General features: G+C 38.2%; 2 protein-coding genes across 2 annotated transcripts; one reads left to right on the forward strand and one right to left on the reverse strand.

Annotated features, from left to right (window-relative positions):
- Window positions 1–1,187: 1,187 nt before the first annotated feature.
- On the forward strand, window positions 1,188–13,411 carry slc7a7 (solute carrier family 7 member 7). Its single transcript, XM_052151410.1, has 10 exons — window positions 1,188–1,454; window positions 3,177–3,798; window positions 7,305–7,430; window positions 7,562–7,706; window positions 10,389–10,512; window positions 10,602–10,705; window positions 10,985–11,081; window positions 12,583–12,732; window positions 12,986–13,169; window positions 13,270–13,411. The coding sequence occupies exons 2-10, from the start codon at window positions 3,303–3,305 to the stop codon at window positions 13,347–13,349; spliced, it is 1,506 nt and encodes a 501-aa protein (XP_052007370.1). The 5' UTR covers window positions 1,188–1,454; window positions 3,177–3,302; the 3' UTR covers window positions 13,350–13,411.
- Window positions 13,412–14,766: 1,355 nt separating this feature from the next.
- On the reverse strand, window positions 14,767–26,471 carry oxa1l (OXA1L mitochondrial inner membrane protein). Its single transcript, XM_052151422.1, has 10 exons — window positions 26,353–26,471; window positions 25,753–25,887; window positions 24,551–24,848; window positions 22,608–22,751; window positions 22,236–22,321; window positions 21,934–22,098; window positions 21,659–21,763; window positions 16,934–17,096; window positions 16,741–16,821; window positions 14,767–14,915 (listed from the first exon to the last, which is right to left on the reverse strand). The coding sequence occupies exons 1-10, from the start codon at window positions 26,461–26,463 to the stop codon at window positions 14,791–14,793; spliced, it is 1,413 nt and encodes a 470-aa protein (XP_052007382.1). The 5' UTR covers window positions 26,464–26,471; the 3' UTR covers window positions 14,767–14,790.
- Between the last annotated feature and the right edge of the window lie 34 nt (window positions 26,472–26,505).

Consider the following 26,505-nt stretch of genomic DNA (forward strand, 5'->3'; position numbering starts at 1 on the left):
TATATCTTTCTCACTAAAACGGCAAAGAAGATGTTAAAAACGTTAGAGCAAAGGTTCTGAGGCTAAGACTAGTTTAGCAATAACTTGGTTCATAAAACCAGACTGATTAAAACACGATTTGCTGATAGGAAGTCAGTGAATTACAATTACCCTTCAATCACTTTGTTATGTTCACTGTAACATACAATCACAAAAAGCAAATTGTTGTTTATTTCAAGAGAGATTTATTAAGATGAATCTGTACCTTAGAATGAAAGATCAATAATAATAATACTAATACTACTTCCTGCACTGCTGACTTTGTGGGTTATCACCATAGCCTTTCTGTTTACAAATCACTATTGCAAAAACTCTGACAAAAACAAACAAATTTAATCTCAAATATATAATACATTTTATTATACTTAAAAGATATTGCTTTAGTGTGAAGACAAACTTTAATTAAATTCAATTTAAAAAGCAATAACCTATCAAATGCAAACTTATGGTTTACATATTCTGTAAAGATTCAGATATAGCCTATTTATTTCAGGATATTGTAAATTGTTCTTACATTAAAATATATATGTCAGTTAGCAATTTTCAAAGCATTATGTAATTCATTTTAGCTGTTTGTCTCAAGTATACCCATAACATTTACACGCATGTGACCAGCAGATGTCCTCCGCGTGCGATGTTTCGAGCTTTTCGAAACAGTAAAACATTTAGTGAAGCAATTGGTTCAATTGATTCGAATTTTATGAGATTCGTTTTCCCATAACTAACGTAAAGCACCAGAGGAATCGATTATATAAATGATCAAGTACACAATGTGCGTTGAACTACGGAAAGCCGAAAGGGACTAGACCTATATCATGTTTTTTTATTATTATGTTTTATATTAGGCTACATAGTGTTAACAACTCGCAATTTCTGAGATAAGTGAAGCTGAGACAAAAGTTAGTGGTACCTTTTAGTTTTAGTTAAATATTTTATATATAAATGAAATATAACAGATGTAACATTCAAATGTATTAGTCCTAAGTGTACTATATTCCGATATTTCATCAAAGCACGGCCCCATATGTTTCCACCTCATAGGTCTGGGCTATACCTCGAACATCCACTGAATCGTGAAACTGCTCGTGGCACTATAATTAAGCTTCGTCCCTTTTCTCCACCCCTCACTCGCTGTCTTTTTACTGTATCTGTGTTTATCAGACACCAGAAGTGCATCTGCTGAGTCAACCTCAATCTACTAGAGGCGTCTCTGGCGCAGGGACAAAACGGAGGAGTATAAACGCAAGAACTCAAGCGCAAAGCGTGACAGAGACCTGATGATTACAACCTCAGACGCCTTTTTAAAATGAACAGGGGAATGACATTGATCTTGACTACAAAAATGAACATCAGATAAAGAATGAGTACAACCTGCACCCTTTACCCGATGCCATAGTTCATCATCTGAGGAAAAGGTAATGTTCTGTCTCAAAAACCTTCTGATATAAACCTCTTAAGTACTTATTTGAGTGCATGGAAATATGGGAGTATACCTGTGCTTTTGTGTCAATTTGTGATCCTTGTCATTATTTAAATCTTCAATTAATTTGAGATGCATAATCACTGTAAACCTTACCTTACCTTTACTCATACATGTTTCTGTTGTGTAACATCGCAGGTAGTTCATATACAGTTATAATAAAATTATAAAGATAATATTTACTGACTGATTAATCTGCTTTGCAGCACGGTTGTGGCTGTAACCTTGAGTAATTTTGTTTTATAGTTGTTTTTTTCATAGCGTTATCAGCCTTCACTGGACCTTGCTCTCTGGCCCCTAAGATCTTGCTTTTTAATTATCACGTGCAGCAATTACCTACTGTCCACCCACTCAGCTCAGCTCTTTAATCATACTATTTGTTCTTCATTGATTATATCTCAATTTTGTCTTTCCTGATTGAAACTTCCTTCTGTTGTAAATGTAATAAGACCCTCCTAGCCATTTCACAGGCCAACCAATCAGTCCCAGATAACATACATGCATCTCTGATAGGTCTGTTTTCATTCGTTTCATCTGGAAAGCATCACAATCTAATTAACAGCTGCTAAACATCTTAAAAAGATCAGATTTAAAAACATTCTAAATCATAAACGCCTCAAAGATATCTGCTGAATGTCTTATTGACATCCAAGACACACTTATTGATATACATCTTATAGACATGTTGCAGATGAGCAAACAATGTAAAAAAATAAAAATACTTCTTCCATATGTAAACATACATATCAAATAGACGTCTGGGTGATGTTCATGTGCTATCAGGTATCAGATCAATATGGCTGCTGTCAGATGTAGTTCCAGCCACAGTGAAATTCCCATTCTGTCTCTCTCAGATTTCAGGCCTTACCTACAAAATTATGCCATGTTAATCAAGAGTCTGTCATAGTCAGTGTTTTATCTCAACAAATTTCCTCAACTTTGAACTTTTAGTACATGAGCTGTCAATTAACTAGTCATATACCTCGTATGTGCATTTTTTTGTGTGTTATCATATGAAATGTTACAGCCTGTCTCGAGCTTAGCTCGTTTGAGTCCATTGAACCTTGAGGAGCATGTGACAAATCATCATGCATACACACCAAAATGTCTCTAGACTGAATTGCATGTGCATGCGAAAGAGAGAGAGAGAGAGAGAAAGCGATAGAGTGAGACAAGATTAATTGGACTTGGCATATAAAGAATCCCTTCACTTGGATGGGATCAAATGGACCAGTGTCTTTATCTGAGATGGTGCAACAGTTGAGTTACCTGTAGTCTAAGACACACAACCCAGGTCCCATTTTACACAGTAAGACTAGAATATGAGCAGGCTGGATGTTTTTCTTAGATATAGACCTGCTGTGCACCGTTTTCCCTCCTCTGTTTACACACCTTAAAAAAGCCATTTGTTCTAGCTAATCTTAATCTTAATGGATTCGAAATTGCCATATGTACATTTGAAAAGCAAGTGTGTGTGCATGTGTGCACTTTATGATTGCCCAGTTTCTTGGGAGATTATGATATGTGTGTGTGTGTGTGTGTGTGTGTGTGTGTGTGTGTGTGTGTGTGTGTGTGTGTGTGTGTGTGTGTGTGTGTGTATGTGTATGTGTATGTAAATACGTATAACCATTAAATACTTTTCCTCTATACTTCCCAGATGTCACCGGAAAATCTCAAGATCTAACTTGGACCTTTTCAGACCTTTCTAAAACTTTGAACTCTTTGAACTGACTGTAGAACTATTTTTCTTTCTTATTGTCTAACCTACCTGAGCCTTAAAACAATGGCTTCCTACAGCCCTGCCCCCACAGAGGAGCCCACTTTAGAGGGATCGAATGGCAACCTAAAGTCAATGGGCTCTCAGCAGTCGATGAAACTGAAAAAAGAAATCTCTTTGCTCAATGGCGTGTGTCTCATCGTGGGAAACATGATCGGCTCTGGAATCTTCGTCTCACCAAAAGGCGTACTGATGTACAGCGCCTCATACGGCTTATCTCTGGTAGTGTGGACAATCGGTGGGGTCTTCTCTGTGTTTGGGGCTCTCTGCTACGCCGAGCTTGGAACCACTATTACTAAGTCTGGTGCCAGTTATGCCTACATCCTGGAAGCCTTTGGAGGTTTTCTGGCCTTCATCCGTCTATGGACATCCCTCCTTATCATTGAGCCCACCAGCCAGGCCGTAATCGCCATCACCTTCTCCAACTACATGGTGCAGCCCATCTTCCCCACATGTATAGCACCCTATGTGGCCAATCGTCTGCTGGCTGCAGCCTGCATCTGTGAGTTGGTGTTTGTGGATGTGTGTATTTAGGAGGTATTTTTATGTGTTTCCAACCGGTGTGGTGCATCTCTGCATCTTCAAGAACATCCTTTTAACCCTGAGAAGTATTGCTCTATCTTCTGAGAGCTTGTTGGAAAAGTTAGTATAAGAACTAGGACAGTTTGAAATAGTTTTGCTCTGTTTGAATAATGAAGGAAATGACAATGGGAATTGGGTGATGGGAAATACATGAAATTATAAAGACAGTTGGTGACATTAGTTAACTAACAATTAACTAACAATCAACAATACTTTTACGGCATTCATTATTCTTTGTTAATATGTTAACATTAGTTAATGCATTATGAACTACCATGAACTAACAATAAGCACTTGTATTTTCACAAGTTAATTTCAATGTAATTCCAATCTAGAAAGAAAGAAATCTCATTAAACATCAGATTTTGAAGCCTATACACAAAAGTAATGAGAATATATTGAAACACTTACACAAAAATATAAAACAGTACTATAATAATACCATGGTATTCTTTGAAGTACCTTTGAGTATCATTTAAATACCATTGTATGTGAATATACTGTATATCATGGTCAGTGTACTACAAATGACTAATTACAAATTACTTTTCTAAAATTAGTAATTACTAAGATTACTTTACTAATTAATTCATTGGAAAATAAACAAATTACTTATAATTTACTTTGTAAAACACTTTTCCGCTCAACAAATTCAAAATAATACCTATATTTCTTTGTTCATTGTTACACATCCACACAGCAACTCACATTTCCTATAATGTACTTAAAAGTAATTAAATTAATTGAAAGTCAGTTACTGTTATCTGATTACAAGAATTTAAAATGTAATGCATCACACAACTTTTTATTTACTAAAAGTAATTATATTACAGTTACTAATTACTTTGTAAATGGATTACACCCAACACTAATCATGGTGTATATCAAAGTACCAAGTTATTACCATTTGATGATACCATCACTATACTATAGTACCACCACAATACTTTTTTGTAAGGGGAAAGAGAAAGCAAGAGAGAAATTATGACACGAAGAGAGATTATGAAAGTGTGGCAATGATGGAAAAGGGTAGTAGAAAAGAATGTGGCAGACGAGTGCAGCTGATGTTGAGGGTTGTATTCATGTGATTCTGTCTCATGCAGTACAGACATGCAAGATAGCACAAAAAGTAAAAACGAATACGGAAAGTTTACACCAGATAATCTAGATGAGAATATTTTTCTACCAGACATTAAAATAGAAGGTTTTTGCCTTTTTAATGACAGAAAGAAGGTCAGAGTGTCAGATTTACAATCTGAATGGAGTTCATCTGAGTGTAACACACAAGTGCACACATTTAAAGATAAGATGTGCTACCGAGAATGTGAATATGCTGATTTCTGGAAGTTAAAGTCCTCTATATTAAGACTCTGACCCTTAAGACTAATAACTAGTGACAGCTCAGCAAGACATAGAGCCGAAAGTACATTCAGAGACAGACACAGAAAGAGAGAGAGAGTTAGAGTTAGAGAGTTAGAGGCAGCTTGCTGACTAGACACATCTAGTCTTGTGGCAGACAAACACATATTCATCAATGCCTTTAGTTCTCTCTCTCAATTCTAGGGAACATTAATATCATATTTTACAGGTTCTTAGTCAAAGGACTCATTAAGATTAATCTTACTGTTGTACTAGTCCAGTTAAACATGGTAAATATCTATATTTAACTTACAAGCCCACCCTAAAATGTTTTATTAATTAATCAATCACATGATAACATGGACACATTCCAAAAACTTTTGAGCACTACATGGTGATGCAGTCTAAATTATCCCAGTTCTCGTCGCCCTTGTTTCATCGATTTTTAAGCCAGTATAAAAACAGCAGATTATACAGGAATGAGAGACATTACTCTGTAAGAAGTGCCACTGTAGATTAGAAAAGGGATGTGTGAGCAGTTTATGAATGTGAGGGAACATTGATAGCAACTATAACAGATAAGAAGAGGACTAGAAAAGATTTGTTAGGAGTGTGAGCCAAGCTAAAAGAACACAAGGAGGGCGTATGTATGAATTGTAACATAATATATTGTTACACGTCTATCTGGAATACTCATTTCTGAATGGTCTATTTTGGCATTCTGCAGTCAAATATTTTGTATTTTAATATTTCATGCTAAACTGTATATTTGATATAAAGTTATGATTTAAAATAAGAGATATAACTGTGCTGTTACCGCAGTTCGATGAAGAGAGACGCGATGTGCCCGCTCTTGGGCTCATTAAAGACCCATTGTGCCACCGCATTCTGAATCAATTGCAGAGGTTTGACAGTGCATGCAGAAAGTCCTGCCAGAAGAGCATTAGATTAGTCCAGTCTAGATATAAAAAGAGCCTGGACTTGTTTAGGATGCTCATATAGGAAGGGTCTGATCTTCCTAATGATACAAGTTATACAAGGTTTATTCTGCAATAATGACCAGCTGAGTTTAAAATGTGCTTCATGTGGTGACACCTTAAGAAACTAGTTTGAGTCAAGTCAAAGAATAATCAAATTAACCTAAATACATTAGGTCACACCAACAAAACTAATGGTTAGTTTTAATGATTTAGTTTCATTTTAATGGTTCGATCAGGTAACTCCTTAAGGTAACAATGGTAGTTTTCCACTTTTTAAAGTAACAGTGTGTCTGGCTGTTTTAGAGATTGTATTCTTAATGTCATTTGACACATTGTTCCTCTTTGGGTTTAGGTTACCTAACAAAAACAGCCCTGTCTGACTCTCGGTTCACTCAGTTCACTTTCAACTCATTTATTTCCTGTATTCAGTTCTATTGAGAAGACAAATTCATTGGACAGACTTTGGAAAAAAAAAATCTAAATTGCACTAGTAATCTATTTTTGCTGATTGTGCCCTAATAGGGTGGAATATATCAAATCACAGGTGCTTAAAGCTGGATTTTATGTGTGACAGAAAAAATGCACACTCACACATACATGCAAACTTTAATGTAAATGCTGCCCTAAGCTCTTTCACTCCTTGCAAAACAACCAGCAGGAGTGCTAGAGTCAGCAGGCCTGCTTCCTCAAGCCAGGAACACTACCTTACAAAACATACACGCATGATCACACACACGCACACACTTTCTCTCACCTGCTCCCTCTCTGTCTGTACATCCCGACACATAACACAACATTCCAGTCAAAACAAACTGACCCCTGAAGATCTTTGATCCCCATGAAAACGGGAAGACCATATCTATTTCATGTTGTTGCAGTGATGGTATGACTAGACTCTGTCTGATTCAGACAGATAGGAAAGACTCCTTTAAAGACTTATAGATATCCACCCAAAAACAATTAGACCAATCTCCTCTTCTAAAGATAAAAAAACACTGGGACATCTGCTAGTCAGAGCTCCTAAACAAGATATTTTAACCTGTGATGTTTAGTTTTTATCTTAACCTAATTCTTACTCATTCTGTAGGCTTGCTGACTTTTGTGAACTGTGCCTATGTCAAGTGGGGGACACGCGTTCAGGACTTCTTCACCTATGCAAAGGTCATTGCCCTCATCGCCGTCATCATCACTGGCCTTGTCAAGTTATCCCAGGGTAGAGACACAAGAAAATATTTTACAACCCCTAAACACCTGTATAAACCCTAAGAAAATCACACTCTGCAGCTGTATACATGTACAGTAAATTATAGTCTGATTGTGTTGGTTTTTGTGTGTTTGTTCCAGGTTACACACAGAATTTTGAGGATCTGTTCACAGGTTCATCTCAGGATCCTGGTGACGTGGCGCTTGCGTTATATTCTGCTCTCTTCTCATACTCTGGATGGGACACTCTCAACTTTGTCACTGAAGAGATCAAAAACCCAGAGAGGTAAGGTCATTTCAACACAATATATGATGATGATGTCGTAAGACACTATACTGTCTAAAGTCCAGGACTGTGTCCCAAATGACTCACCATACACTGTGCAATAACGCTATACATTAGCAGGGTTGGTAGGGTTACTTCTGAAATGTATTCCACTACAGATTACAGAATACATGCTGTAAAATGTAATTCGTAATGTATTCTGTTAGATTACTCAAGGTCAGTAATGTAATCTAAATACTTTGGATTACTTCTTCAGCGCTGATACATTTTTTCACTTGTTTTGACTATAAAAACTCTGTCCAGTACAGTAAGACAGTAAGTAAAAAATACATTCTCTGAAAAACCTAAACATCTTAAAACAAGATCAATATAATTGATCTTGTTTTAAGGATTTTTAGATATTTTTACAGGAACACAATACAAAAATTATTATCAAGAATAAGATTTTTGCCCTAATATTAAAGGTCTTACTAGAAAAAAATTAATTATGATCCAACGTGAATTTTCTTGATAAAAAATATGATCATGCCTCGTAACGTGCATGTAAAATGGCTAGAAATAGTATTTTAGCTTAGCGTAAAGCTGATAATTTAAACAAGGTTTATTTCTATTTCTTCTCCTCCAAACTTACTTCAAACCTACTTCTCTGTCTGCTCGTATGAATGTAACACATCATAAGAAAGTGTTTCACTGCTGTTCAAATGCACCTTGGATCGCATCATTTATATGTATAAATGTATTACATCTGAAACGACTAAATATTAAATGAAACAAATGACAATGAAATGCAAAGTAATCTCTTCAGTAATCAAAATACTTTTTGAATGTAACTATTCTAATAACCAATGATTTAAATTGAATCTGTAGTGGAATACAGTTACTAATATTTTGTATTTTAATTACGTAATCCCGTTACATGTATTCCGTTACTCCCCAACCCTGTACACTAGTCATTTGCAAAACCACCAATTTTCATAATAGACTAGTCAAGTTGGTGTTAAGGATAATAATATATAATTAGGCTCCATTATGTTCAAGTGACTCCAATAAGATATGTTTCAGTAGGATATATGGACACTAAGTGCAGCATTTCAACATGTTAAAGAACGGTTGTTCAAAAAATAAATAGTCTAAGTAACTATGAAATCATATTGCACAAAACTATCAAAGTAAGTATAGTATGAAATAAGAAAGGCTCCAACACAGAGCAGCATGAAAACGCTTATGCGCGTCCTGAATGCAGAATGACATGCTTCAATGTTACCGAGTGCTTCATGGCGATCCTCGCGATCTTCGGTTCAACATCAGTTCCAATCTGCAGTAAGATTTAGTAGACTTCTCAGCAGCCCCGCATCTTTTCCGTTGCTAAACAACTGTTTTATTGAGTCACAGGGGTCCTTTGACATCAATGCTCTTTTGCTTGTGAGTGTCTATGTGTGAGCATATGTATGTGTGTCCTTGTGTGAGAGAGAAAGGGAGTGAGTGCGAGGGTGCTTTCCAGAAATATTTAACGTTATTTTGGATAATACAGAAATGTTTTGTCATTCTTATCTGATGTACTAAGCCAGTGCCTTTGTTTTAGTTTGTTATCGTTCTGTGTTAGCCTGTACTGCTCTTTGAAATAACTGAAATAATTTAGTGAAATTATTGAGAACCGTTATGTAGTCAAGACCTGGAAATACTTCATAGCTGTGTGTTTACTGAAAAATAATTGCACACCTTAGAATGTCTGTCAACCAATCAGAATCAAGCATTCAACAGCCCTGTAGTATAATAAACACATGCGATTGTGTTGCTGCTAGTTTTAGCACATTAGCCAGTCTCAGTCCAACACTTTTATCTCAAATAATGTACATACTCACACAGCGTGGGGTGATGGAAAAACATTCAGCTCATATTTTCCAGGCTTTGTCTAGTTGCCACATTCACCATTATTTACAATTGTTTTGTCAAGCCAGCATTACAGCTAGGAAACTCCACCCATTTTGATACTTGGGCAAGCCGCGACCGCTGAGTGTACACTATTCTAAACTCTGTTAATTTAGTTGGAAAAAGTACACCTTTCTTTCTTTCTTTCTTAAGGGAAAAGGGTAAAATAAGCATAATAAAGATGGTTTTTCCTCCTCCAAAGGTTTTATCTCTGATTTACTCTAATGACTGAGCATTTATTTAAACACAGCAAACATGTGATTGATCACATGCCTTTTGATGGATTTCTCAGGTCTGTCATGTGACAAGAGCTCCCTTTTAAAATTCCTGCCCAGAAACTATCCAAACATTTATGCATTTGGGGCTCTGGGTAGAAGAAACCAGCTTCCTCCACCAAAATCCAAAATTGATGAGATAATACAAACCTGTCTCATCATTAGAAGAAAACTGTAATGGTAGATGGCTGCAAACAGCATGTAAAATGTTGTAGTGCCACTGAGACATTACGATATAATATGTCAATGAAATCTATTTATAAAGAATTTAAAGAACATTGACCAAGAAATATCTCAAAGGATTAGGTGAAACATTATCAGCAGTGTCTGACTGAAGACAAACTTTCCTTTAAAGAGCTGTGGATACACTGTATAGATAAATTGCATAATAGAACATACCTATTGTAGCGTGTGCCTTGTCAGAGTAAGACATGAACATTAATACCTTGCCCCCTGGTGGCTGTTTTATATAATGCAGAAATCTTCCATTGGCCATTGCCATCTCCATGCCCATTGTCACAGTGATCTACATCCTGACCAATGTGGCATACTATACAATCCTGCCCATCCCTGCCATTCTGGACAGTGATGCCGTGGCTGTGGTGAGTACCCATATCTGGTTCTAGCCTATATTGCAAAGAGACCGTAAACATTGTTGAAAAGATGGGCTAATTAACATTTTAACCCATAGACATTTGCAGACCAGGTATTTGGGTATTTTAATTGGACGATACCACTCGCTGTCGCCTTCTCCTGCTTTGGAGGATTAAATGCATCTATTTTGGCTGCTTCAAGGTGAGTTTTGTTGATGCCTGAACCTAAATAGTTCAGCAGTAAGCTATCATTGTTGCCATATGGTTCATCATCTCATTCTATTTTAACAGACATTCTACATCTATACTGATTTATAAACTTATAATAATAATAATAGAGTCAAGTCCATGATCATCTTCAGGACCATTTTATATTCTGTGACTTTGAGGTTCTCATAGCGCAAAAACGGCTGTGGAGATCTAGCCAAGGTGGCATTTCAGTCTCAGTTCATTTCTCATTTGTGTAAATATCTCCACCCAGGCTGTTCTTCGTGGGCTCGAGAGAGGGCCACCTGCCAGACTACCTGTGCATGATTCATGTCAACCGTTTCACCCCCATCCCCGCCCTGCTCTTCAATGTCAGTCCCCACCTGAACTTCTCCATTTATGTGTTAGAATGTGTTAGAATACCACTATGCCTTATTATACTGTACTTCCATTCTGTGTCTGTCCTACCTTTTCTGCTAAACATCATGCATACCGAATGTCAGAGCCGTCATCATCTAAATGCATGACATTATATGTATTCCATGCTTTCATAAGTCATGTAATCTACAGCCGTGGCCAAAAGTATTGGCAGTGACATACATTTTGTGTATCGCAAAGTTTTCTGCTTCAGTTGTTGTGGTGTTGATTCACATTGTTTCTAGATTATTGTGCAGAGTGATCAGATGCATTTTAAATAATTGCAAAAAGCTTAATTGGCCAAAGAAATGTAATCATAAAAACCCAAATTTCACTGTTTTTTGGCCCTGACACAAAATGACCAGCTAACATAATTTCACTAATATCAGCAGCACCTGGTAAAGTGTGAACGAGTACTAGTCAGGTGAAATCACTCTATCATTTTGATTTTATTATAAGAGCAGACTGATTGCTATAAAAGGAGAGAAGAAGTGCTTCCAATCATTGTGTTCTTGTTAGCAATGGTTACCTCTAAAGAAAGACGTGCAGCCATCATCGCTTTGCATCAAAATGGCCTCACATGCAAGGAAATCGCTGCAAAGAATATTGCACCTGAAAGAACTATTTACCGGATCATCAAGAACTTCAAGGAGAGAGGTTCAACTGCAGTGAAGAAGGCTACAGGACGTCCCAGTGTGTCCAGCAACCGCCAGGACCGTCTCCTCCTGAGGAGTCAGCTACGGAATCGTGTCACCACCAGTGCAGAAGTTGCTCAATATTGGCAGCAGGTTGGTGTGAGTGCATCTGCATGCACAGCGAGGCAAATACTTTTGGACAATGGCCTGGTGTCAAGAAGGGAAGCAAAGAAGCCACTTCTCTCCAAGAAAAACATCAAGGACAGACTGAAATTCTGCAGGAAGTACAAGGATTGGACAGCAGAAGACTGGTGCAAAGTTATTTTTTCTGATGAAGCCCCCTTCCGGAGAAGAAAAGGTGAACGCTACCATGAGCCCTGTGTTGTGCCAACAGTGTAGCATCCTGAGACCATCCATGTGTGGGGTTGCTTTTCATCCAAGGGAGTGGACTCTCTCAAGAAGTCAAGAATGGATCACCATCAGTCAGGATTTGGCCCAGAAGCTGATATCCAGCATTCCAGAGTGAATTGCAGAGGTGTTGAAGAACAAGGATCAACACTGTAAATATTGACTCTGCATATATTGAATGTTTTTGCCAATAAAAGCCTTTAAAACTTATGAAATGCTTATCATTGCTTTCCAGTATAACATAGAAACATGTGAAAAATAATCTACAAATACTGAAGCAGCAAACTTTGCAAAACACAAAATGTATTTCACTGCCAATACTTTTGGCCATGGCTGTATATAGATGAAACCCTTGTAAATGTAGCTATGGTTGAGTGTAAATTGACTTAAAGTGTGTTTTGATGTGCAACAGGGTGCCATGGCGCTTGTGTATCTGTGTGTGGAGGACATATTCAAACTGATCAACTACTACAGCTTTAGCTACTGGTTCTTTGTGGGTCTGTCTATTCTGGGACAGCTTTACCTGCGATGGAAACAACCAGACAGGCCACGACCACTAAAAGTAACCATACAAAATGCATTTGTCATGTATTTTTTTTAAATAAGATTAGACTTGCTTGTAACAATGAGGTGAAGATTTAAGACATGCCTAAAAGGAATATTCCGTGTTCATTATAAGTCAAACTCAATCGAAAACTTTTGTGGTATAATATTGATTTTTACAAAAATAATTTGGACTCGTCTGTGTAGTAAAATGTCAGATTTCTGATTAGCCTTAACTAAACTCATTAATCCTTTCTGTCTATCTCTTTCAGCTCAGTCTGTTCTTCCCAATTATATTCTGCCTCTGCACAGTGTTTCTTGTGGTGGTGCCTTTATACAGTGACACTATCAACTCATTAATTGGCATCGGCATTGCCCTTTCGGGAGTACCCGTCTACTTCCTCTGTTGTCATCTACCTGCCTCCCGTCGGCCCATGTGGCTCCGCAAATTTATTGGTAAGCCTCTGCATAAAGATTTAGGTGATAATAAGAGTAAATATTGGTCCTAATTATGTGGTTAACGCAAGGTATTCCTCATTCATTCCTTCTGTAACAGCATCATCAGGTATAATCATCCAGAAAGTGTGTTTCTGTGTCCTTACCGAGATGGACACAGATGATGGAAAGGCAGAGTAGAAGTGGACGGTACACGGGACAACCAAAATGTACAATATCCACCTCAGCTTATCCAATGTTTGATGACAGAATGGAGACTCAAAACAGAGAAACATCTTATTTGGCTGCTGTTGTGAAAACCTCGTTTGACGCTGGTTTACACAGATATCGCTTTAGATATGGAATAAAAACAACCCTCTGATTCGAAGTCAAAGCAAGTCCTTTATATTTATTGGAAATATTTATAATGGTTTTAAAAAACAGTAACTTTTTTTAATGCTTAAAGCAGTATTTCTCAATCATTTCCTGGCGTACCCCTAACAGTGCTCAATGATCTTAATTGAGTGTGTCAAATAAGGGAGACATCCAAATGTGTAGTGTTTAGTGGTACTCCAGTAAAGGATTGAGAAATACTAGCTTAAAGGGATAGTTCCCCAAAAACTAAAATTGTGACATCTTTTATTAAATCTCATGTTTTTCCATACCCTATGAATTCCTTTTTTTCTGTGGAACACAAATGGAAATTCACCTTCATTGTATGGAAAAAGAGCAGCATCAACATTCTTCTGAATTTGTCATTGTGGCCCACTTGTTTTGGACAATTATCCTTTTTGGGAGAACTATCCATGTAAGAGGAAACTACAGTACCTTTGGATGTTGAGGATGTTACAGGACTTGGTAGGATGGTGAAACGATAGCACTGATGAGGAATTATTTGGTGATATTTGTATCATTTCTTTGAAACAACTGTAAACTTACTTGTTCGGTTAATGTTATGAAGGTTTTTATATATATATATAGGCACATTTTTGGTCACACTGTCAAAGTTTTAATTTAATATACATTTAGATGCCTGTACATTGAAAGTTTGTTTTGCATTTTGACAACAGGAATTATCACTACAATATGTTTTATAATCATTTACTAATCAATATCGGAATATCGAGCAGTATTTCCAATGTTTTTCTATACATACTGAAATGACAAAAGCAGTGTTACTCTGGTATTGTGACATAAAAAATAAAGGACAAAAAACGTAGTTGCTGTGTTTGGGACATATAAATATTGTTATAATGTTGGTGTTGACATTTAGTCTATGATTGTATTTATGTGCTTTGTTGACAAATAAGTATGGGATAAATGTAAAGTTAAACGGTCATAATTGAAAAATAAACCCTTACTGGGTGATCACAATTAAGTATCTTACATGAAGTTTCAACTGACTGTACATTATCCTGCTTTATACCAAGCCACTCTTTGTGATACGAGAGTCAATTATACTGAATAGCAATCATTATCCAAAAATATTTAACAGCAGAATAAAGGCGATTATATTGCTCTTTAATGGTATGAACACACAGCACAACACTTTTTCCAATACACACTCTAGCACACATTCTGTGTCTGTCTCAATACATATATATACACAAACAAAGAAAGCGCACAATTCTCCATGTAGCTTTTATCCTATCGTCTCTTCCCAGGGCCTTTTCTTATCATCTTGCTTAGGACTACTTGTTTTTCCTGTCGACATTGGTGCTGCTGACTGCTGCAGGGGATTGTGGGTAAAAGTCTGCCTCAGGGGACCTTGACGTGAGAGTGAAAATAATTTAATTGTGAAAAGAAAAAACATGCCAAGCTCCATCTGTAGTATCCAATATAGCATATCTCAACCCTGTTCCCGGAGAACCCCCCAACACTACACATTTTGGATATCTCCCTAATCAAACACACCTGTTTCAACTCATTAGTGGAAAATGCAAGACCTGAATTGGGTATGTCAGAAAAGGGAGAAAAGGTAAGGGGGTGTTGGCTGGCTCAAGGAACAGGGTTGAGAACCACTGCAATATAGCAACAAGGGCACACACAGAATTATTCCAAAATCTAATAAATTGCCCAGGTAGACAGCATTTTAAGGCATCATATTCACACTTCAGACCCACAGGCTGATCCAAAGACATTATACTACCTTCTAAGATACCTCATTTTGGCATGAAGAGACAAAAAAATTATCAAAACAATATTCTGACTGAATATTCTGACTACAGATATATTTCATCCAAAATTATCAATAAAACAACAATTCAGTAATAATAATAATAATAAACAATTTAAATGGAGAGTTCGCCCAAAAAAGAAGATTCTCTTATGTTCTCACCCTCATGCCATCCCATATGTGTATGACTTTCTTCTGCAGAACACAAAGATTTTTAGAAGAGTATCACAATGCAAGTGAATGGTGACCAAACTTTTGAAGCTCCAAAAAGCACATAAAGGCAGCATAAAAGTAATCCATCAGACTCCAGTGGTTTAATCCAGTCTTCTGAAGTGATCTAATCGATTTTGGGTGAGAACAGACCTAAACATAACTACTTTTTCACTATAAATCTTGACATTACCAGTTTCCTTGGCGATCATGAATGTTTGTTTACACTTCCTAGTGCCATCTAGCCCTCTGCATTCATCAAGCGCTAGTAAGTGTAAACAAGCTTGAATTCATGATCATGCCTAGAGATAGCAATGGCAAGATGTATATTGAAAATGTACATTTTGGTCTCTTCTCACCTAAAACTGATTAGTTCACTTCAGAAGACATGTGATGCAACCAAAACCGCATATTGTCACAGTATGTACTGTATTTTATGAAGGACGCACTTATCTGCCATCAAAACAGTACATTCTTTTATGTAAGTAGCATGAATAGATTTCGGACATACTACATCCGGTGACGTTGGCATCATCTCGTGTCCCGAATATATGATGTAATAACAACAACAATTGTTTTGAACGTGACGTTGCCTCAGCTCCCAAGGGATTATGGGATAGTTAAGTGTCCAGTCGATCCGCACTTCAGAATCTTTCCGGAAAAAGGTCATCCAGGTATTTCTCGCTTACTGCTTCATGAATACTGTGGATTCTGACATACAACTCCATTGGCATACTGTTTTTGGCATACTATATAGTACAGAAATATGGATATTCTAACACAGCGAGAGATTAAACCACTTGAGTCAAATAGATGACTTTTATTCTGCCTTTATGTGCTTTTTTGGACCAAATTTTGGTCACTATTGACTTGCATTATATGGACCTACAGAGCTGAGACATTCTTCTAAAAAATGTTGTGTTCTGCAGAAGTCATACACATCTGGGATGGCATAATGATAAGTAAATGAGAGAACTAAATTTTTTTTAGATGAACTATCCAATTAACCTAATCTTTGTGTGTTGGGTAGTTTTTATGCTTAAGAGTGTCACACCAAACTCTGTTGCAATCAAATGTGAGTTTTATTGGAGGAGCATCATTTGTGTGGCCATTGAATTGCAGCAAGAACATTTCAAATTAGTTGCTTATGAGGTTCCATTTCGGTTATGATGCTGGCCTTAAAATAGTTTTTGAATGGAACCTCACCTTTGGCTGCCATGTCAAGATGTCCTTTAATTCTCTTTTCTCTCTCTTCCAGCTGCTGAGCCAACTGGGCATTCTTCCATCCTGAGGTAACACACACAGAGAAATATTACACAGGAAGCACAAAACAGGCATAGCAGAAAGAGAAGCAGATATAGAAGATGAAAGAAAAAATGTCCCTCAAATGTATCCACACCTTTCTTGATAGTTTCAAAGAAACCTTCATTCTTAGGCAGGGCTGAAGGTGGATGTGTGATGCGTTCTGGGATGCGGAACTTCTGTCTCACTGCCGGGTGCCTCAGCAGGGCCACCTGACCCAGCGAGAAGAGGTTAGAGGTCATCCAGTAGGTAAACACAGCCTAGAAAACACACAGATAGTGTTACACTGATGGAAATCATTACTGCATATCAAGAGAAGACTAATCCTGTCATAAACACAATGCTGTTCCTTACCTAAAGGCTGCAATCCTTAAAGAAATAGGTTTATATGGACGCATCAACATGCCATGGCAGTTCTGTGATACACCGCTTTAAATATGCGGAATAAAAAACGAGCAAAGGGTAGGATTTTCGGTTAATAAAACCTAAATTTCAGTCTAGTGCCCAAACAAAGTTAACGTATGGCTTCAGAAGACCTGAAATATAGTGTATATGGTGCTTTTTGTTTGTTTTTGTTTTTTTTCTCTACAATTTGGAATGCCCAATTCCCAATGCACTTGTTGTGGCCTCAATCCGGGTGGCGGAGGACGAATCTCAGTTGTCTCCGCATCTGAGACTGTCAATCCACGCATCTGATCACTTTTCTTGTTGAGCGCTCTTATAGTGGAGAACTAGTGCGTGTGGAGGCTTCACGTTATTCTCCACGGCATCCACGCACAACTCACCAAGCGCCCCACCGAGAGAAAACCACATTATAGCGACCACAAAGAAGTTACCCCACCACATGTGAATCTACCCTCCCTAGCAACCGGGCCAATTTGGTTGCTTAGGAGACCTGGCTGGAGTCGATCAGCACATCCTGGATTTGAACTCGTGACTCCAGGGGTGATAGTCGCTGTCTTTATTCGCTGAGCTACCCAGACCCCCTCATCACAATCTAATTAACATCTGATAAACATCTTAAAAAGATCATATTTACAAACATTCTAAATCATAAATGTCTCAAAGACATCTGTTAAGTGTCCTATTGACATGAGTGGAAACATCTTAACCCTTCAGACCCTGCGTCCATTGGAATAGACATGACATTTTTGTAAACCAATAAAAATGTATGCTTTCATAATTTGAACAATGCCAGGTTACTAACTGGTCCCTAATCAACCAATTACAAGTAAGTTATCACCCCTAACTTAATGTGAGAGAGCTTCAGGAATCACACACCAAAGCCATGGCTCACCAACTAAACAAGAGGAGTAGGCACCCTTTTCACCTTTTAAATACTATTTTATGTCCATAGTAGCTTCATCAATTCACACAGGTTATAATCTTAACACTATCAAGTGATCGTACATTTGAAGATAATTCAAAGTTGTAGAGCACAAGATTTTTTTAAAGATTAATGTCCATCCCAATGGAGATCAGGTCATAAAAGACGTCAGAAGGAACCTCATTATTTAGTATCAGTATGCCAAGGTTGGGACATTTGTGGATATATTTCATAGTTAATCTGTGATTTGACAATATATTTATTGTCATCAATTTAAAATTGATAATATTATTGTTAAATGTACTTTTAGAGTATACAGTGGTAGACTTCCTTAAACTTCTAGTAAATGGTGAACTATCCGATAATGACTGCTTGGATTGAGAAGATGAGGTAGATGATGAGACAAGGAGTGAGATAGATTGAAAGTTTAGAAGTTAGCATTAAATATCTAATGTTAAATATTACAATTGAGAATAGTTTAAAAGTAAGGTGTACTTATTTTTCATTGGTTTAGAGAGGGACAGAGACAGTGGAGAGGTTCATTGCACAACAGAAGAACAGAGAGGTAGCAGATGAGATTGAGGTAGAAGCCAGTGTTGAGACTGAGGAGACACAGGTGCATGAGGAACTGATTAATGTCAGACTTGCCGAGGAGGAGGAGACTAAATGGCATCATAGGCCATTTACCACCATCATCGACACATCTTCAGATATGCCTCCAGTTGTAGAGTCCTATCTACTGATAATTGACATAAAATATACACCAATCAGCCACAACATTATAACCAACTGCCTAATATCATGTCCCCTTTGTGCCGCCAAAACATCTCTGACCCGTCGAGGCATGGACTCCACAAGACCTCTGAAGGTGTCCTATATCTGGCACAAAGACGTTAGCAGAAGTTAGAAGTTGCGAGATGGGGCCTCCATGGATCGGACTTGTTGGCCCTGCACAATCAGACTGAGATCTGGAAAATTGAGGCCAAGTCAACACCTTGAACTCTTGTCATGTTCCTCAAACCATTCCTGAACAATTTCTGCAGTGTGGCAGGGCGAATTATCCTGCTGAAAGAGGTCACTCAGGGAATACCGTTGCCATGAAGGGGTGTATGTGGTCTCCAACAATATTTTGGTAGGTGGCAAGTGTCAAAATAACGTCCACATAAATGCCAGGACCCAAGGTTTCCCATCAGAACATTGCCCAGATCATCACTCTGCATCCACCGGCCTGCCTTCTTCCTATAGTGCATCCTGCTGCCATCTCTTCCCCAGGTACACGACGCACACGCAACTGGCTGTCCACATAATCTAAAACAAAATGTGATTCATCAGACCAGATCACCTTATTCCACTGCACCATGGTCCGGTTCTGATGCTCATGTGCCCATTTTGTAGGCACTTTCGGCGGTGGACAGGGGTCAGCATGGGCACTCTACAGCAGTTCTTCTGTGGGATCGGACAAGACGGCCTAGCCTTCGCTCCCCACGTGCATCAGTAAGCCTTGGGTGTCCATGACCCTGTCGCCACTTCACCTGTTGTCCTGCCTTGGACAAATATTTTTTTAGTTACTAACCACTGCATACTTGGAACACCCCAAAAGACCTGCCATTTTGGAGATGCTCCGACCCAGTCAACTAGCCATCACAATTTGGCCCTTGTCAAAGTCGCTCAGATCCTTACGCTTGCCCATTGTTCCTGCTTCCAACACATGAAATTCAAGAACTGACTGTTCACTTGCTGCCTAATATATCCCAACCCTTGATATGTGCCATTGTAATGAGATAATAAATGTTATTCACGTCACCTGTCAGCAGAGAAAAACAAACATGCTGCTGGGACAGCAAGAGCCTGCTGTTTTACAAAGCCAACACTCAGGTCCGATAAAGACATGTCAAGAAAGGAGTGAGGAAACTATGAAGAAGTTGTGGACCGTGATGGGAGGGTGGTGCTCGTCAAATGGTTCGACAATAGATCAGTCCTCATGGCTTCGAACTTTGTCTGTGATGGCCGTACGGATGAGGTGCAATGCTGGGACAAAATAGCAGAGGATGTATGTGAATGTTGCTTGGCCAAAGGTGGTAAAGCAATGGGGGGTGTCGACCTACTGAATCAACTCATCAGTCTGTACAGGACTAAAATTCAGTCCAAAAAGCTGACCCTGAGAATGCCTTTGACCTCATTGTAGTCATCAGCTGGTCTGAGTACAGGATAGATGCTGAGAGGGCGAAGATCCCAAGAAAAGATGTCTTGGATCTCCTCCATTTCAAAATTAATGTGGCCCAATGTCTGGTAAGAGTGCATAAGCCAGTGGCAGCAAAAGCGGAAGACCCAGCATGTCTCCTGTGCCAGTCCATGGGTACAGACAACAAGTTCAGGACCCAAGGGCCCCTACCTGAAGTGCAGTTTGACATGGTGGACCACATGGGAAACAATGATGAAAAGAAAGAGGCCACCAGGTGCAAGAGGCTACACTGCACAGGAAAAACACATGTCTTCTGTGACAAGTGCAACATTCATCTGTGCTTTGTACCCAACCGAAATTGCTTCAAGGAAGCTCATCGAACATGAAAATCATATACTGTACAATGCACACAGTGATACTTTGAAGCTCCAACAAAAATCAACCAGCAAGTACACACAAACACACTTTCACACGCATGCACGCACACACACACTATACTCACAAGTGTGGAGAGACATATACACTAAGTCATACATACAGACATGAATAGGTACACACATTCAGAGAAATTTTTAAAGTTTTTTGAGACTATCTCATCATACAAGTTTTATGAACTTTTGTACATTCTATAGTTACTGTTAATCAGTATGTCCTCTTCAAAATCTTTAAGATGAATTCACATTTATTAGTTCTGCTATAAAAGCATAAAGATTCCTCCTGAACACTTCTTGACATTTTAAATTTGTTCAGTCATGGCATCCATTGTAATGGACATTAAAAAAAGTATAATAAAATTTTTTTTAGACTCATTTCTATACTGGAAAAGAGTAAATATCAGTTGGGTAAATAATTTTTTGCTCAGTAGAAATAAATAAGTGCTGAAGGTGTATTGCAGATGAGTAAACAATCTAAAAAAGATATCTTCTAGATGTAAACACACATGTTAAATAGATAACTGGTACATGTGCTACCAGGCTCTTTTGCTCAAAACTGTTAAGTTTAGGTTTAGGGTATGAGAGTATTAAATTGTTTATTAAAGTAATTACTATTCAAATACTTCAGAATTTTAGGCGCTGAGCCTTTCATGTCATATCCATGCTAAGTTAAAGAATGAGGTTTTGTTCTGCACTGTTGCACATGACTGTAGTTTCAGCTTCAGCCATTGGGGGGGCACTTTGAACAACCTCAACAATTCTTCTTTTGTGTTCAACAGAAAAAAAATAACAGCATATGGGTTTGGACTGACATGGGATTGAGTAAATAACTTTCATTTTTGAAAAAGACAGAGAGAGGATGAGAAACAGAGGACTAACTGTGGGGAAGTTAATCGTCATAGGGAGGATGACCAAGGGCATGATTCTGAAGACAGTCTTCATGGCCCTCAGGTTAGGGTTGTCGACACCAGACTCAGCTCCCAACTAAGAATACATGTGAAATATATACAGTATATTATATCTAAACACATTTTACTACTTTAAAAACAACAGCAAACAATACTTAAACACAACAAACTTGTGTTAAATTTAAATTCAAAATATTGAAACCAGTTTCTAAAATTGGAAAAATAGACTAAATGTTAATAATTCACCTCTAGGATGGCAAACATAGTACCAGTCACAGCAATAGGGAGAATGTAAAATGGATCAGATGCTGTAAGATCTGTGAACCACCAGAGGCCACCAGTCTGCAAACTGGGCACAGGCAGATACGCCATTTTACGCAGGGCAATGAAGAAAGAGATAAAGATTGGAGCCTGTGGAGAAAGATGATAAGAGGGTAAATATGATTAATAAACAGCAGCAGATTAATACAATTATTTGGTGTAGACACATACGTAGTGATCTGATGCTCATAAGGATAAAAGGATTATGAAGGAAATCTGCAACTGACCTGAACCAAGGGCACTAGGAACCCACGCAAAGGGTTTACATCATGTTTCTTCTGGAACATCATCAAGTCGGTGTACGCCTTTGAAACTAGAGAATGGCAATAAATGTTAAAATTGTACACACCTGTGTGTTTTAGAACACAGGACAGTCATAAGAAAAGTGGAGCAAATAAACACACTGCTCACTGCAGTATAATATACTGATAAGTTTTGTACCAGAATAAGCTAACAAACTAGACAATGACAGAGAATAGAATAGAGAAGCAATGGATGAGAGAAGATAATTTATACACAGTGACAATATAACAATGGTAGAGAGGGAGAGAACAGATATGAAGAGCAAAGATAGTTTAGAAAATAGATGAGAAACTTACAATCAAACTTGTTCCCGCTCTGCTTGGCCTCATTCATGCGGTTGGTGAGTTTGGTCATTTCTGGCAAGACGTTGTTCAGCTTGGCCGCTTCCCTCTGTCCCTTCACAATGACCGGGAACACAGCACACCGAGCAATAATGGTACCTACGGAAAACAGAATAGAGAAACCATCCATGTTATTAAAACAACACAAAAAGAGTTGTGATTTTCAAGAATTGTGCATCAAGCATCTGTAATGCTACACTATGTAATTTGTGGCCCTCTAGTGGTTAAAAAATAAACCTGCATGCGTTTTGCAGAAGCACATTGTTTTGGTAATGATGCAAGTTGTGCTTCGGCTCTGCTCCCCTGCACGGATGAATGTGGTTTGAGGCACTGGTGTACACATGGATACAGGACATCTTATCAGAGTGAATGGACAAATAAATAACGAAAGAAAGGAAAAGTTGGATAACCGAAAACGTCATCTGAGCAGGTAAGTGCCAAATCTGTTGTTTTGACTTATTGGAAACATTGATATTTTTAAATAAATGACATTACAAAAGTTAGGCAATGTTCGTTAACATTAGAAATAACAATTGCTAGTTTGATAAGGTCAAACGTTGTAATACATTTTTTTTTATAACTGTAGGATATTCTGGCCAAATAGACCATGGTAGTAACTAATTTATAGATTGTCATTGTTACCAACCAGTGGTCAACATCATTTCAAGACTTGCATGTCCTTTGCAAGCCTAGGACTAAAGGATTTATTTATAGAAATGATTGTTGTGTGCTAGTAAGTGAAAAGTTCTGCACCAATTACAGTATAATTACTGTATTTCACTACACACACACAGACACGTGAATACACAACTAGATATAAACCATTTAAATAAAATATCTTATCTCTTGAGTAAGAAAAAAAGACATCTCTGTGTCACTGTGGAAGGGCGGAGGGCAGGGCCGGGTCGTGATCCTACACACCTGGTCCCGTATTAGGCTAATTATGCCTCCGTGAGGTTTATAGGTGTGTAGGATCACGACCCGGCCCCGCACTCCGACCTGCCACAGTCACTTTTAAATCCTTTCAGTTGTCGCCACCACTGAAAAGCCAAGCAGAGTTAATTTGGGTTTTATTACGGACTCTGTCGCTTTCCCTTTTGCTTGTAGTTTCTGCTCTGTTCTGGGTTTCTTTGTTTTTACAACCGGTGATCCCCAGGGGTTTGTCATTTTGAATGATCCATGGTAAATTTTTCTCATTTAATGTGAAAACAAACATTCAGCTTCATGCTACTCCCACACCATACACAAACTACAGAAGCCGGATCTTATTTTCTGTCTTCGGATATGATGTGACATGTGAACACGCATGGGCAAATGCAATTTCCCGCAAAATCTTCCCCGACAGCTCTAAAATATTCATAATTCTTATAGGTTTATCAAAGTGTATTTGGGTAAAGACGTGGTTTGGTAGATGGAGTTTTGTTTCACTCTCTCATTAAAAACATTTTATTTTTTAACAAAAAATTAAAAGTTACATAGTGTAGCTTTAAGCACAATGACTGAAGGAAAATTACTGTATGAAAAAGAGAGAAATCTTAGATCACTGTAACTTTTAATAAATAAAATAAAAAAATAAATCAAGATATAACTGTAAAGTATTGGTCAACCCAATATAGGTTGTTCAATGGCCAGTGTCTGATATAATGCAGATATTTAAAGAACATAAAAAAGCTAAAGATCTGGTTTATAGTTAGGCACTGACAATAGAAGCGAATGGGGACAATCTGTAAACGTTAAAAGACATAAACTATGTGTTTTTGTGGTAATCAACATTATGCCACAAATGCTGTCGATTCCTAAAATATTAAGTTGACTTCCCTGTTAAGATCCTAAGTTCTCTATCATCTCTTTAGACACGGATAATAGCAACTGACTAATTGCACAGTGATTTGCGTTACCTGCAACAATAGCACCCCACCACGGTAGTCCAATGCCAACGTGCATAAACTCAAGCAGATTCTGGATCAAGCCCACAGGTGTGCTGCTGCCCAGGCCAAGCTCTGCTAGGCTGGGATCAGCACCAACCCCCTGCAGGACATCTAATGCTGAAAGAGGAGCATCAGCAACCTGCTCTGTAATTGGTGGTGTGACTGCTAGAGCAGGGTCAGCACTAGGAGTTGGAATGGAGACTGGGACTGATGCAGTAGCTCCTACCAGTTCACTGGGAGTGGACACAGTTTGAACTGTTTCGGCAGCCTGTAAAGTAAGCAAAATAATTTTGCTTTGATATATCACAAAAATTTGTCTTATTACAAAACCTAATATAAGTGAAATAACAGCAGAGACAAGAGAACTGCTTTCAGAAGAAAATGTGAGTGGTGCTTGATGTGACAAAGCCCTTCAACACAAAGTCCCACCAATGGCCATAGTACACTTCACCTGAGTCAAAAGAGCCCACCCCTGTGTCTCTACAATTTTCTGGTGCCGAGACATAGGTGTTCTTATACAGTTGCTGTTAGGGTGCTCTGGATGGTTGCTAGACAATTACAAGGGTGTTCTGGGTTCCCACTAGGGCATTGCTAGGCAGATCTGGATGGTTGCTAAGGTATTGCTAAGTGGTTGCTATGTAGGCAGTTTCTAGGTTGATACTATAAAGGCTACTTCCTATAATATAATGCTATATATAGGTGCTTCTATAAGGTTACTAGGGTGCTATGGATGGTTGTTAGGGTGTGTATAGGCAGTTTCCAAGGTGATACTTTAAGGCTGCTTGCTAGCACGAGTCAAATTACCCAACCCTGAAGTCTCTTATGACATTCTAATCCTGAGATGCCTGATCGCTTATAAAAGTCATGGGTGTACTATAAGCGGTGCGGGATGAGTTAACTGCCAAGTTTGTACGAAAGGGGAAGAAAGAAGGAGAAGAAGAAGAAAAGCAGTATGTGAAATAATAATAGTGATGCTTTGCTAAAGCAAGCACCACTAAATGTATCATTCATAATGCAATAATGAATGAAGTGCAATACAAACTAACTACTAGGGCATTCATTCGGTCAATTAGTTGTTTTTTTCGTTGGATATTATTTTATTTATGTTTTTTTTTATATCGCCCACTTCTACAAACTACCAAAGCAGAAACCCTCTGTTTTGAGCAACCCACCTGCGAGCTGTTGTGTCTGACTGCCACAGCACTGCCTAGCAGGAACTGTCCATGGTTGTGACACCCAACAAAGGCCGTAACCAATGGACCTCTACTTCCTCTGAGAGTGTGAAGATGAGATCTTGGTATATACCACTGAAACATCATAAGATTCAGACATAATATGTTTGTTTTTTTAAACTCAATGACCTAAGGACAATGATCTGGTTAGGACCTAATCTATAAGAGATCATTCATACAGATATCAGCAAGGGGGTAGTGACTGTGACAGGATCTTGTCAATAACAATTCTATATAGTTTAAAATGTAAACAGAAAATAAATGTGTTACTTATCCCAACAAGAAACTCCTACTGTTCTTTACACTAGATATTATTCAGCATGTTAATTGAACAAACACGTTATTTCTGAATTCACTGTTACACCGAATGCGTCGTTTTAAAAAGTAAGTATTTTGAAGATAGTCTACTAGTCTACACAAGCACAGCTCTGCACTTAGCTTTTAGCTTCTCTCAAAGTCATACCTTGTGCAGAACTGCGATTCACGACATTCCAACGGAAACATAAACACAGTCTTAACTACCATATAAGCTCGAATTACCTTGTTACGTGTAATTACAATAGGAACAGTGGAAATGCTCGCTGTGCTTGTTTGACGAAAGAAACATGTTGTAAGACATCCTGTGACCACTCTGCCCCTGAGCGCAGCCATCTTTGACAGAGCGAACACATTGTACAGTGAGCGGATAGGGAC

Source organism: Xyrauchen texanus, chromosome 2, assembly GCF_025860055.1.
Source record: "Xyrauchen texanus isolate HMW12.3.18 chromosome 2, RBS_HiC_50CHRs, whole genome shotgun sequence".
Taxonomy (NCBI): domain Eukaryota; kingdom Metazoa; phylum Chordata; class Actinopteri; order Cypriniformes; family Catostomidae; genus Xyrauchen; species Xyrauchen texanus.